The 15,093-nt window shown below is 52.2% G+C and overlaps 1 protein-coding gene across 1 annotated transcript in view; it reads right to left on the reverse strand.

Moving 5' to 3' along the window:
• Window positions 1-5,093: 5,093 nt before the first annotated feature.
• Window positions 5,094-15,093, reverse strand: part of GRAMD1B (GRAM domain containing 1B) — a 167,202-nt gene continuing 157,202 nt past the window's right edge. Inside the window, exons 15-20 of the mRNA XM_057750692.1 lie at window positions 14,111-14,214; window positions 13,299-13,502; window positions 12,248-12,338; window positions 8,547-8,654; window positions 8,109-8,226; window positions 5,094-5,607 (exon numbers count right to left, since the gene is read on the reverse strand). Coding sequence (XP_057606675.1) covers window positions 5,518-5,607; window positions 8,109-8,226; window positions 8,547-8,654; window positions 12,248-12,338; window positions 13,299-13,502; window positions 14,111-14,214 — 715 coding nt within the window. The 3' untranslated portion in view covers window positions 5,094-5,517. The remainder of the gene's footprint in view (window positions 5,608-8,108; window positions 8,227-8,546; window positions 8,655-12,247; window positions 12,339-13,298; window positions 13,503-14,110; window positions 14,215-15,093) is intronic.

Genomic DNA, 15,093 nt, shown 5'->3' on the forward strand with positions numbered 1-15,093 from the left:
GAGTAATGGTTGGGGTCCAAGGACACAGCTGGTAAACAGTGATGCTGCAATCTGGACTCAGATCTGATTGCCAAACTTCTTATCCATTCCACTTTGTCAGGCTGCCGCCCTCCCCTGGGAAGGAGGCCCCAGATGTCGTGCATGCGTGTCTGTGTTTGCCTGTGAACACATGCCTTCAGGGCTTGCTGCGATCACACCTGGGAAGACCAGAAACATCTGGGATGATGAGCACTGATGAATCAGGCAATGAATACACACACCACGTGTTATTTGTAGTTCAATACTTTTTTAATTCATACTGTACTTCCATGGCTCTAGCTACTTTACATTAAGATTTGACTGGGAAGCCTTGTGTGTTTCTAGGTACTAGCAGTAAGTTTTCAGACCTTGCGCACAGCGCCAGGCAAAGTACAATTATAGGTCTGAATACAGATGGCCAGACAACTCGACTGCGATCAACCTGTGTTCTTTCCCATACGTGGCCCAGTGCCGGTGGTGGGGGCTGCTCCCTCTGCCTCACCCCACTCCACCCCAAGTCACGGTTATCTGGGGGCCACGGTGGCCTCTGACCCCTCCCTCCCCACCTTGGCGTCTAGGTTGAGTCGGGGGGAAAGCACCATGGGTTTGGGAAGATGGTCTGGTCCATGCAGAGAGTGGTCTGGCCCTAGAGTGCGGGAGAGAGAAATGTGGGGAGCCACACACGGTTGTTGGCAAAAATGGTTGCTTTCACTATGCAATCCCAGCACGTGGCACCCAAGTCCGGGGCCAGCTCCCCAGACAGAGCCAGCTTCTTCCCTGGAGCAGAGGCCACCGTTTTGCTTACGCATGTTGAGAGAAGCAAGGAGGGCCGAGGGGCAGAGGCAACCATGTTCTTTTCGCCTTCACATGTCGGGTACATCGTCTAGCATCAATTCCTCTTGGCAGGCAAGGTGCTTCTTGCCAGCAGCCAAAGCGCCAATCTGGGCTCCCAGGCCTGCTGAGGACCTCAAGTCACAACAGAAAACAAGGCCCCAGACCCCTGAGCTTCGCACAGAACACCAAAACCGGGAGCTGGCTGGGCCCGTCACAGCCGTGGCCGGAGCAGCAGTGAGGTAACGAGGTGGGCAGAGAGGTGGGGGGGCGGGGGGAGCTCTCTACACCGTGTGCAAATTCCTGCTCCACGTCAGCAAAGCAGGGGCATTAAAAGATGGCCTTCCAGAAAAGGGCTCCTCTCGGACCCAAAAATGCATCTTCTGGAAGAAAACCTAGAGGTGGAGGGGAGGGGGGCCAGCCCGCTGCAAGTTGGGGGATGAGAGTCGAGGATGTCAAGTGTGGATGGAATGATTGTCCCACAGCCTAGAGACAAAGGTTGGAGAAGAGTCAGGAAGAGAGGTTCTCAAGCTTCCTAATGGAGTAGGCAGGTGGAGTCAGGGGATGTGGCGCAGGGAGACCACAGCCCTGCCACTTGAGGGAGCGAGGAGTCTGCTACTTCTCCTAGGGGCCCCTAGGAAGGAAGGGCTGGCCTTGGCTGCCCCGCAGAGATAAAGCCCAGCATGGGATGGCACAGAAAGCATCCTTCTGAGACCACACAGTCCAGAAAGATTCTTCCCCTAGTCCTTCCTCCAAGATTTCACCCCAGACATGCTGCCTGCAAACGTACTGGACATGGTCAAGCTTGGGTCACGGACAGGGCCACGGAGAGAATCCACTTCTATCAAGCATTCCTCTTGAGGTTTCTTGGTCCTCCCCCTTCCTTGTAATCCCAGGTTTTTAGTATCAGCGCTCTAAGGCAACCCAAGGATGGAGACAAAAGAGAGGTGGTAGAAGCAGGAATGACCTCTCTCCGCCGTCTGCTCTAGCAAGGAGGAGGAAGGATGGAGAGATGAAAGTCTCCACAGCCCAGGGACAGAAGACGAGCTTAACCCAAGATGGCGCCCTTCTCGCCACCATCGTCCTCTTCTCAGCTTAGACAACGTCCAAAAGGACCCTTCCCAGACTAGGGTTAGGCCAGCAAAGGAAGAAATACCTACCCACCCACCCCCAAGTTAACACTGAGCAACACAGCAAGCTTCATCTCTCTTTCTCCCTCTCCCTCCCCCACCCACCTCATTGGACCTCCCTACCCCTCTCAGCCCATAAGGAAGAAAGTTTAACTACCCTGGATTTCCCGGGAACCCAGACACTGTCCTACGACTCATCCAGTCACCAGGGAAGCTCTAGTCCAGAAGGTTTGTCCTCTCCTGGCAGGGCACCTTCCAAATTTGAGAAAGCCCAGCCTTGCCAGTCTCCGACCCAGTCTCCAAGGTAATGCCAAAGCTAGAACCTACCTTGGATATAGTCTAACTCAAGCCCCTCCTGTTACAAATGAGGCTCCTGAAACTCAGGGGACTAAGGCCCAGGCCTCCTGATCCTCTCAGCGCAGTGCCCTTGCAGAGAGCTCCAAGTGGTTGACCTTGCTGTGCTGGAATGTTATCCCTTTGTCTCGGGGTGGGGGGGGGGGGGGGGGAGAATGGGGGAAAGGAGAGAGTTACAGACAGGACTGACTGGCCTCTTCACGATGGATGCCGGCCTTGTCAACCCCCCACAGTCAGCGGGAGTGGAGTGCAGACCCACTGCTGTTCTCACCTGTCTAGAAACTGCAAAACCTTTGAAATTGAGTGCAAGTTCTCAAATGTCTCACTACATGAATCCTTGCAAAAAGACTCCTATATGACTGAGTTCTTATGTGAAAAAACAAACAACAAAAAACTCCCTGGCTGGAAGAAATAACATAAGAAATAGTGGTTTTAATGCTCCCTTACAAGCCAGGCTGTCAGTCACGTATTTACGTGTTTCACTCCCAGACTGAACGCCAAGGGTGAGGTCTCTTCTCTTTGACAGGTTACAGAATAAAGGGGAAAAGCTTTTGTTTGGGAGTGAACAGAGTTGCTGGTTTTCTCCTGGTTTGAAAGTCAAAAGAATTACTAGAAAGCGGGAGTTGCGGGAATATGGGGATATGTGTATAAAAACAGATAATTGAACTTGGTGTACCCCCCAAAAAATAACAAATTAAAAAAAAAAAAAAAAAGAATTACTAGAAGGCACCCACAAAAGATCCGTGATTCTTAGAGATGAGGCAGGCCAAGAGACGCTCCCCTTGTGTACACACTGTCTCCTGGGTCCAATCCTCAGAAATCAAGAGACGCTCCCCTTGTGTACACACTGTCTCCTGGGTCCAGTCCTCAGAAATCAAGAGGGTTCCTTGGCCATTCCTCCCTGTCACCTACTCTTCCCTGAGAGGGGTCTAAGAGATGAAGCAAAAGCAGAACAATTCTGCATAGCCAGGCCCACGTATACCACTTTATTCCCAGCAAAGAGCCCTTTCAAAGTCATCCCAAAGGTCCCATCATGGTACCTTTAATAATAGAATAATTTAAATGAATAAATAATTATGTATGGAATAAATTAGAGAATTTCTCATTTGTCCTTTCAAAAGTTTCTGGGAATAATTTTGACTTCTGGCTCCTCCAACGGGAAAATTCCTAGGATCCTGCACTCTTCCTCCTTCTTTGGCGCAGGGCCCAGGAGCCTTGACCCTCACAGGGTCTCCCATTCACAGTCCTGGACAGGAATGACCTTGACCCACTGGCCTGTGGACACATGTACCCTTGTCAAGGATTATATTCAATTCCATCTCCTCATATCTCCTTTTCTAAAGGAGGGATATCAATTCTAGATGACTCTCATGGAACCTTCTCATCCTACTCCCCTGGCGAGGGGGGGATGACCTGGGCATCTTTCTGTTTCCTCATCCTGTCCTTAGGGCAATGATAAGGCCCTCTTCTCAGACAAACTGAAAAGTCAATAACTTTCTTTAATTGCCAAAGAGGGATGCTCAGGAGAGTCTAAGAGAATACACAGCATGCTCTTCTTTTGGGCTGGATCAGTGATCAGATCTTTCTTTCCTCTGCCACTTCCATCCAGAGGTCCACTAGAAAAATCAACCTGGAAGAGCTCGCCTTGCCAAACTGGTATAATCCTTCCCTGATCAAGAATCTCTGCAAGCTCTGCCTGGTGCCGGCAGGATCCCTCGAGCCATCCCAGGGAGAAACGGTAGTGAGTGTGTGGAGGGTAAACATGCCCAGATGGGCCATGGGTTCTGCGAGCCAACCCCCAAAAGGCCCTAGATGACTCACTTTCCTAACCCATGGTCTTCTTTCTACTCCTTAGTGATCTCATACCTCTCTGGGTCCAGAGACCAGAGAAGGCTTTGCTCCCTCTGCCAGAACTTCCACTCCCGACTCTGAGAAACAGGATTTGGAACGGCCCCCCTGTGGGGCAGACTTGATTTGGCTTTTTCCTGCCCAAACGCATGCACCTTTGCCAAATCCATTCCCTCCAAGGCTTAGGTCTTCCTTCATGTGCAAAGTATCTCAGATAGCTGTCTCCCTTGACTAAGTTGGTTCCTCACCAAGAGGGAATGATGCTGGCAGCCAAAGAGTGCTTGGATATTAGTGCTCGCTGCTCAGAGTGGTTCTGTGGTTACACCCTACAATCCGTGAACAGCTAGTGCATTCACTCTCTCAAACCCTGGAGGTCCTAGAACACCCTGATTCATCCTAGAAATCAAATGACAGCTCAAAGGGAAGGGGTTAGAGCCACAGACCTGACTTGCTTACAATCACTAAAAGAGGTTTAACAAGATCAAAAATGCTCCACCCTGACGAATAAACAATGTGCTCTTAGGGCACAGAGGAAAAATAGGGCTTTAGGCACTAAAAAGTGACACTTCACCCAGATCCAGCCTGGGAAAAGACCAGAGAGAAGGGGGGTGGGAGAGTAAGAAATCCCCAGCCCTTATTGGGTCCACACCCCATGCAGGATAGAGGAAGGTGCAGGGGGTGATGGAGGAGAATGCCCTTCAGAACACAAGCCCTCAGGAGCCTGCGGCTACAAAACCCAAACCCTCCAGAGCAGCCGCCCCAGCTGTCCCGTGGTCCTCTCCACCTCACTTGTGGTCCACGGTCCACGTACAGGGGGTGGCCTCATATGGGAGAGTTTAGCTTGGGCTCCGGCCCTTGTTGCTTCCATGTTCCCAAGAGAACACCTGGGGAAGCGTGGGGTAGGGAAGAAAAGGTTCTCTTTTATTTTGGAAACAAATCAAAAGGGGATTAGGGAATGAAGCACCTGAAGCAATGCCCCCTTGAGACTTCTTGTCATGACCCCCAGGGTCTTCACAGGCATAACTTTGGCTCAACATTTCCCTTCTCAGAGCCAAGAATGGCCAGCAAGGGAAGGGGTGGGGACGAGAGGATGGGGAGGAGGAGGATCAGGGGAGGTCGGTGCTGAGAGGTGGTCCCTGCCCGCCTCGGCCCCTCCGCTGGCCAGCACAGAGGGCGGTCCCGCTCCTTCTCCCTGGTACATAGGCATTATCTCTTTTTAAAATCTGTATATAATATATATATTTATATTCTGTATATATATATTTATATATATATTTATATGGTCTATGTACATGTATTGCACAGGCCTCCTGCAGCCGCCCCCGCTCCTGCCTTGTCAATGATAGCGGTTCCTCTTCTCCTCACTTTCTGATGTGTAGTCACGGGACCTGATGCCGTTCTGAAGATTGATGAGTGAGTCCTTCATCTGTAAAACAGGGAAGCCCACCTCAGTCCAGGTTTGTGCCCTCAGTGGGCTCCTCCATCCAGCAGCACTCCCTCGCCCGCCTCTGGCAGGTCCCCCCACCACACCAGGGAGCAAAAGGGAGCAGGCTCCTAAAACGAGGGTGGTTCTCAAAGGACACAGTCTCAGGCCGAAGGGGGGACAGCCGATCTAGCACTGGGAATCCCTGGGGTAAGCGCTGCTATTCTCAATGATCTGTGGTCCTCGTTTCACTGAATTAAGAATTCTCTTGAAGGTTCCATCGCTATCAGGACCCACATCAGATGCCACTGACTTGGTTTACTCGCTCAGCTTGGTTTCCCAGTGATCCTGCATACACCGTCCTCCTATCCTGGTACATCTGCCACATTGTTCTCCCAGCTCGGACTCCTCTCTTGCCCGTCCAACCTCACCCATCTAATATTAAAGCCCAGAGCAAATCCAAACTTCCTCTGGCTTACAGCTACCTCTCTTCCCTGGACTTTTAGGTACCCCTGACTAGGGCTCTGCACTGCAGTCATCTTTAATGACTTCGTTTCAGGTGTGTTGGGGCTGCATTACCTTACCCACTCCAGGTGCCAAGTAGAGAACTGAGCAGGCTCCTAGCTGTACCCGTACCATGGAATTAACTGAACCTGAACCTCCTTTCAGAAACAGACACCTCCCACATGATGGGATGGAGTCTACATGGGGCAATTCCAGTGGTAGAGTCCTAAAATGGCCTGTCACTGCACAACATATCTCAACCCTGGCTCTAAGTAAGCTGCTTTGTGAACACAGGACAGTTAGCATTTCACGGTGAAACAGTTATGGATTTTGAGAACCTCTGATCTCTCTGCCCAATCCACTACTTTCTTCTCTTAGTTCTTCTGTGTCCTCTGCTCAGTAGGGATAAGGAGCCCATTAACGTTCTTTTAAAGGGAATGCAATGACGGGAATACCCTGGTTGTCCAGTGGTTAGGACTCAGCACTTTCACTGCTGGGACCTGGGTTCAATCCTTGGCCAGGGAACTAAGATCCCACAAGCCATGCAGTGTGGTCAAAACAAAAACAAAAATAAGAAAAAAAAGAAACAAAGAGAACGGAATGAGACACTGATCGTAACGCTTGTAGAGTAGAGTCTACCAGGCTACAAATCTTCCGGTCCCAAGCTCCTTCCGAAGGAGACCTACCCTGGACAGAACTCCACAGTTGGAAGATGACTGGGTCATCCAGTCCAGCTGCACCCCCCTTTAATTCATAAGTCCCTCATCCCACATCACCTCATCACCCTTTGAGCACTTTCAGTCCTTCAAAGTGGCCCATTCCATTGCTGGGCTGCTCCAACCATAAGGAATCCACTTTTAGTTAATGACTCAAAAATCTGATTCCCTATAACTTCTGGCCCTGCATCAGTCCCTGGAGGTTCACAAGCAGTCTAATCCTTCTTCTAGCTGTTAGACCCCAACGTCAGAAGACCCGCCTGTTCCGCTCACCCATCCCAGTCTTCCCTGCTCCTGAGCACATCTGTAATTCTGTCAACCCTTCCTGATACGCCAGAGCTTCCAAACTCTTTGCTAGGTTGTCTACCCTGTTTTGGTTAAAAAAAATGCCCTCCTTAAACATGGCTCCAACATGTGATCCTCTAAACCCATTAAACTGGATCCTGATAGCTGCATTAAAATTCTCTCTCCTTAATTGAGAGTGAGAGACCGAACCATGAAGGAGAAATAAAACTGAATATTAATAAGTGCCTCCCACATGCCATCAGATCAAATGTGACAGCAGTTTCGTGAAGCGACAACTATAATTTCCATTTTATAAATGAAGGAACGGAAGGTCACTAATACTTAAATCCCTTTCGCGAGGTCACAAAACCAGTTAAAAGCAAGGTTAGGATTCCACCTCAGTCTGATAAAAGGAAGCTAATTCTTGATGTTGCCCCAGGACAACTTTCTTAAGTAGATGCACCTAGTTTTCAGAAAGAAAACTGTACCAGGAAGAAGATGTTACAAAAAGAAGACACAATACGACCATCTTCCCACACACTCAGCACAGCCCCCGAGGAGGAGTCACATACTGGAGACGCTGTGTGTTGCGTGTGTGTTTTGAGGGAGTGAGGGAGGGGACGGCACACATCAAAAAGAATTAGAAAGGCATGCCCTCTGGGAAGATAAACCTCTGTAAAAAGGGGGCTGTCTCTTTAAATGCCTGTCAGATGGCTGTGGGTTACCAAGAAAAACAATAGCTCTCCTTTCCATCTAACCTATAGTTTTCCTGCTGCAAATCCAGTGTATTATTTCATTGATATAATTTTGGGGAATACACAGTGTTTCCAACAGCCCACTCAAGGTTGGCTTTAAAATTAGAACTATGGATGGCCTGGGAGAAGAATGAATGGGAGGAGGAGGTCTAGTGGATGGTGATGGAGATGGTACCCTCCTCAGAAGGGAAGAAGTTCCATCTCCAGAAAACCAGGGCAGGGAGAGAAGGTGGGCACATCTCACCTGGTCAAGAAGCATCACCGAGGACTTGATAATCTCCCTCCATTTTTGGAGCTCCGTATCATGGTACTTCTGCTGGGACTCTAAGAGCTGGGCCCACTCTGTCTGAGACTGGGGTAACCTGTGGGGTAGAAGAAGGGGTACCCCAGCAGCTGGAGTTATGACCAGTGGACTATCCTATGCGCCCAGACCCCTAAAGGACAGAGAGCCGCATCAGAGTGCTCTCTCTGTCCTCTGCTCAGTGCCCGGGTTCCCCTATGCCCCAAATCAGAAGCAGACTAAAACTACAGGGACAGCTTTCAGAGCTCGCCTATGGACTCATCCCAAAGGGTTATCCCCCACCAAGGGCAGCAGGGCCGTCCCAAGGAGACTGGGAGGCAGGAGCCGGGACACAGCACTGGGTGGGGTGGAGGTGGGAGCAAGGGAAGAGGCCAGGATTACCTTTCTTGGAGCCTCAGACCCTGCCAGGCAGTGAGGGTCTGCGTGGTGTATTCCAGCATCCAGAGTTTGTAGAAGAGCATCACGTTGAGGATGACCAGCAGCACCAGACTAAGAAGAAGACAAGGGGGAGCCAATAGCCATGAGATGGAATCTGGGGGAGCACCCTCCCCCTCAGAGCCAGGGGCTCCCCCAGCCCAGAGACTGCTGTCTTTGACTCCTGGGTCACCTGAGTGAATCAGTGAGCTGGAGGGATGAAGCAAGCGGGGGGCGGGGGGGGGGGAGGGAGAGAGAGAGAGAGAGAGAGAGAGGGGCACTCTCATCTTGGAGGCGCCAGGACCTAGCAGGAGGGCCATGGAGAGAGAGGTGTGTGGGGTGAACGCATCAGGAAGGAGAGACAAACAAGTCACCCAGAATCTGGGTGCTGGAGGAAGAGAGGTAAGATGGAGAGGAACAGAGATGAGGGGGTGAAAGGAGCAATCATAGAGCCAGTACCTGAAACAGATCCTAATGGGAGCCAGGAAGAAAAGCGGGGAGGAGGCAGAGGTTAGAAACAGGCTCGTGTGGGGAAGGGGAAAGCTGCACTCAACTCGAGCCAGAGGGAAAGTGAGCATCTGTGAGAAACAAACACCAGGAGCAGACACAGCAGATGAGGACACCTAGCAAGGAAGGAGCAGGGGGAGCAACTGTAAACGGACTCCTAGCATTTCAAGGGTGATAAATCCCGGCCAGCGTCCTCCTACAAACCCAGACTGGTTGGGGGGAGTTCCAGCAGGATTCCCAGCTCTGCCCCCATCTGCCTCGCCTCCCGATGTTAACACAGTGGCCCTAGAGCTGCTGTTTCCTCTGTGCACCTGCCAGAGGTGCAGGGGGCATGAGGACCAGCAGGGGCTTCCCAGGGATGGGCCGGAACTGCTCCAAGCAGGGAGGTGGCAGGATGACCAGGGGCTGGAGGACCCAGTGGGAAATGGAGAGTCACCGAGGGCCGTGGGAATTTTCTTCTCTTGGCCTCAGTGGCCTAAATATCATTTTATAACAGAGGTTCATGGGATGGACAGATCAAGACTCCAGGAAAGAGAGGATGCAGACATGCAGAACTGGGTACAAAGCCTGGCTCACTACTTAAACGTCTCAACGTTCAATCAAGTTTCCTAGCTTCTCTAAAACCCAGTTCCCTCAACAGGACAATAATACCTACCCAGCTGGGGTTGCCACGTGCACGGGAGGAACTTACGTGAAGTCCTCCACAAGGGGCAGTGGTTTTCATTAAAGGAGGAGGTACAGACACACAGGAAAAAGAATGACAAAAATGGGAAGATAAAACAAATAGATGGAAAAAAGACCAACAAAGAAAGAAAATCTATACTGTGCCTCTGACCTTTCAAAATGTGCGCTGCAGGTGACGTGTGGTGTGTGTTACTGTGTTTCCCACCTGGGCTTCCAGCACTATGGAAGGCAGCATTCCTTAAAGTGGCAGCTGCAAACACCTGGTGCTACTCAGCTGTGTTCTTGGGGCTCTCCGAGCTTTCCACGAGAACTTCTGAACGTGGTATTGCATTTCAACGATACTGCCTTTAATTGCGTCAGTCCCCCAGGATCATCTGAACGCTACTTCTTCAGAGTGTGCTGCACACAATCTTAGCACCTGCATCTGGGTTTGTGTTTACAGTCCTGTCTGTGCTCCGTGGAGGTCAAGGGACACCCCTGCATGCTCCCTGAGTGAAGGCTTGGGGCTGGCCTAAACAGAGAAGAGAGAAGTGATGGCTGGGGCCTGTTAGACACAGGGCAACCTGCGCTGTACCAGAAGGGTCCACTCACACGCTGGGAGCAGACCCATTGGCTGGACCCTCTGGGGTTGAATGATGAGGTTTAATTATCCTAAACTAACCAAGCCCCAACGTTTGTTAATATGCTATATAATTTACTCAGGCCACCCGGTCTTCTCTACTAAATAACGGCAAAACGCAGAAAGAGCTTAAACAGAACTAACCCACGGTTAGAGTTTTCTGTTGTCCAAAACCAATATCAGAGATTCAGTTTTAACAATGGCACGAATCACAGGAAAATGATGCTGCTAAACGTGAATTTTACTGGTTTTACGGTTGTTTTTGTATTTAATTTTGTAAGACTATGTTGGTTTCTTATGCCATTGGCAGAAGACTTTGGAACCTATTCTTACGTTACATATTCAGGTAAGGTTAGCAAGAGAGCCCCCCCTCGCAACCCTCTCAGGCCCCTTTCCCTACGCGGTCCCCAGGCGTGTCCTCAGCCCACTTCCCTTCCCACGCTCCACACTCTCCCCCGATGATGACCTCATCACCACCATGGCTCTGATGCTACTGGCGATTAAATCTGCAACCGCAGCCTAAACCTCCCTCCTAAGCTCCAGGTCCACATCACAAATATCGGTCACAGCCACCTGGACAACCTACGGCAACTCAGAGCCATCGGGAACGGACAGCAGCTTCTCTGACAGCTTTTCTCTAAGTTCCAGGTTTCTGTCCATGACACAACCATCTACAGGCATGGGGATCATCAAGTCCTCTCTCTTCACTACATAACCAGGTGTAACGAGACTTCACCTCCTGGGCCCTCTCAGCCCCAGGCCCTCATCTCAGTCTGACAGCCCCTCCCACCGAGATCTCTGCCATTTACTCCTGATGGCCCCACCGCCTCCAGTCCTTTCTTGTCTAGTCCATGCACCATATTACCATCAGGGTGATCTTTTTTTTAAGTGCAAATCCAGCCATGTCAGTCCAGGGCTTTCTTCACGGTTTCCTGTGGGCAGAACTGTGCCCCTGCTTCTGCATTTCTGAAAATGCTTCAGTGAAGGCATGAAGGGCTGGGGTGGAGTGAGAGTCACAGAAGCAGGATGGAGCTATGGACAGTCTAGTGCCTGGTGCACACCTGGTAGAGCCAGTGTCTGGGCAGCTCCAGAGCCCCATGAGCTGTGCCCCGATGTCTCACAGCACAGCTGCAGGCAGGAAGGGCTGGGCGGTCAGGCAGTGGGCCCAACCAAGTAGAGGAGCTGTCTGTACTCAGCTGTCCAAGCTGCTCCTGCTCAAGGTTTAGAAAAGTCCTGAGCTGGCTCTGGACTTACACTTCGGAAAGCTGAGTCCTCCCATCTTACACACTCATTTCTTTCAACTTCCTCCCTGGACCAGCATCTTTCTGTGCAAGTTACTGAGCCCATGGCAATGATTATACACTCCTTGTAATAAGCACACGCTTTTCCTGGACTCTAGTCATTGATTCTGTCTGGCCAGGCTGCCAAAGGGTGCACAGTGCCGATGCCTGGCACAGAGCAGACACTCAGAACGCTGTCACAAACAAATGAATGGGCTCCTAAGATGCTCTGTAGCATCTCCGTGTTAGCATTTATCCAATTGTGTAGTAATTATGAATTTCCTGTCTGTCAGACCCACTTGAAATTGAGCCCCTGAAGGGCATGGATGCTGCATGCAGCATTTTCTTCTGAATCCTGAAGGCCTAGCACACAGTAAGTGCTGAATAAAACAGAGAAAAAGCAGCAGAGGCAAGGAATGACAGAGCAACCAAGCTGGAGAGAGACTGGAGGAGAAAGCAAAAGCAAGGGCAGCAGCAAGGGTGTTTGGATGCCTGAGGAAGACAGACAGGGAGGAGGCGGCAGGTGAGAAAGGAAGGCGGCGGGGGCAGGGCTGGGGAGGAGAGCTGGAGTCTCTTACACACAACTGATAACCAGCAGCAGCTTGGACACACTCTGCAGGTGGAAACCGTTGGGGCTGTCCTCGGGGACGTGCCGTGTCTGCGTGGAACCTGTGGGGAGAAGAAAGAGGCCATCACCATGTGGCCCGCGAGTTCACCAACAACTGATGTGATGCTGGTTGTGTACAGAACTGTCACACCACAATGTGATACGTGGACCAGCCCTCAGCCCTCCAAAAGTAGAAGGGAAGCTCCTCAAGAGCAAGGGGGACATGAAAGTGACTGCACAAATGAGATCACCTGACCTCTGCAGCTAGGACATACAGATGCAGGACAAAGCGACCTGCAGCCGTGGAAGGGGGCCAGCACCAGGCTGGGACCAGAGACAGCCTTCAGCTCTGGCTTTATCCGTAACTGGCCGCTGATGCTGAGTAAGTCACGTAACCCTCTGAGGGTCAGTTTATTCAAATGCAAATTGAGTCAGGAGTCCTGTATGTAAAACACATGAAAAACCTGGGAGTGCTCTGGCTGCAGTGAGTGGCGGGACACAGATGGCTAGCACCCTCCTCCTCCTCTCCCGCTCCATCCAGCTCTGATGAACGTCGGGGAAGTGCAGAGCACAGCCTGAACGACCCTTGCTGCAGGGTTCCACAACTGAGCGAAGACACAAGAGTGTGAACGGCTGCATGGGAGGAGGGAGCCCACGGCCTGGCACGGCCTTGGGCTCCTTGACCTTTGTGTTGTGGGTTCTGAGCTTTGGCTTCTCCCTGGGGCATTTCCCAAGAACTCGGAAGCTGCAGGAGCCACAGAGCTCAGGGAACATGGAGGCAGAAACCCAAAGGCAACTTTTGTTCAGCAGAGCACACACGTGGCTTCAGCAGGGGCTGAGGAGCTTAAGGGCGAAGGGAAACAGTAGAGCATCCCGGAGCCTGAGATTGAATGAGCTGTGAGCCAATTACACACAGTCCATCCCAGGCAGGAAAACGGGCATGCACGCGCGCCCAGCGCAGGCACACAGCTCCCGCCACGGTCCTGAGCCACCGCCCCCCACGGCCCCCACCTGGCACACACCTGCCACGTGCTTGATCCTGTGGGCCACATCTTCATCGGTGGGTGTGGTGACGGGGCTCATCACCTCTTCCAGATGCGGCACCCGCAGGTGGGCGTGGGGACGCTTCCTCCTCCGCACTGTCGGGGGCTTGCTGGCCTTCTCTTTGGGAGACTGTCTGTGCATCTCGGCCAGGTAGGTACTCTCCGTTTTGGTCAGCTCACTCTCTGTCGGGGTCAAAAGGCCACCTCAGAGGCCACGTGCCCATACCTCCAACCCAACACACTGGCCTCCGGAAGCAGCTCTGTCTACCCCTAGCCGAACCCTCTCTAAGGGGGCCATCTTCCCATGCCGTACTCTGGGGTGTTAACTAGGAGGGCGAGGGTCCCTCAGGGATGCCCATGAGCCCCCGGAAATATTCCTGGGACCCAACCCAGTCCAAAGCCCTCTCTGGGTTGTTCAGCAGTGTGTAGAGACAAAGGCTGCCAACACGCACCCTCACGTATGCCATCTGGGGCACGTCACATTTCCCGATGGATTCCTTCACAGGCTACTTCCTTCTCGTAACAGAATTACCACCAGTGTGCTGAGATCTCAGGCTCATTTTGGGGGGTCATGGATCCCTTCATGATAACCATCTCGTAAAGGTTACAGTCACAGTCACTTGAACAGGCACCTGTTCACATACGCTCTGAACTCTGTATCCATTTCTGGGGCAGACTCAGGGACCCCGTGAAGCCCCCTTGCCGCCCCCATCTCTCCCCGTGCCCCACGCCTTCCACTCCCCGGGTGGTGCCGGCGGAACAGTTCATCCGGCAGCAGTGACGGTGCTCACCCAAGTGGCGGAAGTAGTCCTCCAGCCCACTCCAGAAGTTCTTCTCAATGAATGTTTTCACCAGCCCCCAGGGCTGTTTCCTATAGCGCAGCTCCGTGGAGACCCTGGGGAACAGGCCACAGACGAGGTGAGCCGTTTCCGGGACAGACCCGCCTCCGCTGGCAAAAGGCAACTTCAGGTTTAAGGCCAAAGGAGCTTCACATCTGTGCTGCCCTTTACAAGTTAAAAAGCCCCTTCGCATCCACAGCATCATCTGATCTCCACGGCCACCCCTCAAGGTAGGTGAGGCTAGTGGGTTTACCCTCATCTTATACATAAGAAAACTGAACATTAGAATTGGTAAGCAGACCAAAGATCGACAAGAAGGGCTCTGACTCCAAGCCCAGAGCTCGCTTGTGAGCCTCCTCCTGAGAGGGCCAGGGCCCCTCTCTCCTTCTCCAGAGACTTTTAGCCAAGGGCAGGCTCTCGGGCTTCACAGCTTCCACCTTTAAGAGTTTCATCAGCTACTGGCCTGGCTCCTGCCTCTCCACCCTCCGCAGGACCTCGCCAGCTCCTGCTCTGCCCCCAGCACTCTCTCCCCTTCGTGGGGCCTCTCTGTCCCGTCTCCCGCGGCATCAGCTCTGCTGCTCCTGCACAGCCGTGCTGCTCAGCCTCTCCCGAAGGTTCACTGGATGCTCCCAGCTTATGCTCCCCACGTGTAAGGCTGCCTGCTCTGCCCTCAGGAGGAAGAGGAGGACCCCACTACCCCCAGCCATGACCTGATGTGCACATGCCCATGGCCACCTCACCCCCCACCCAGCAATCATTTCCTAGATTGAGGGTGGGCACCTCTCTCTAAAGGTCTCTGCGTAAGCTGGACAGAAAGGACATCCAATCGGAAAGGACATCCGATCGGAAAGACCCTCCAAGGAGGCTGGAAGTGAGGAACACAGACGCTGTGGGGGAGGGATAGCAGGGCAGAGGGGAGAAGAGAGAAGGGGGAG

This window comes from Hippopotamus amphibius, chromosome 9, assembly GCF_030028045.1.
Source record: "Hippopotamus amphibius kiboko isolate mHipAmp2 chromosome 9, mHipAmp2.hap2, whole genome shotgun sequence".
NCBI classification, from domain to species: Eukaryota; Metazoa; Chordata; class Mammalia; order Artiodactyla; family Hippopotamidae; genus Hippopotamus; species Hippopotamus amphibius.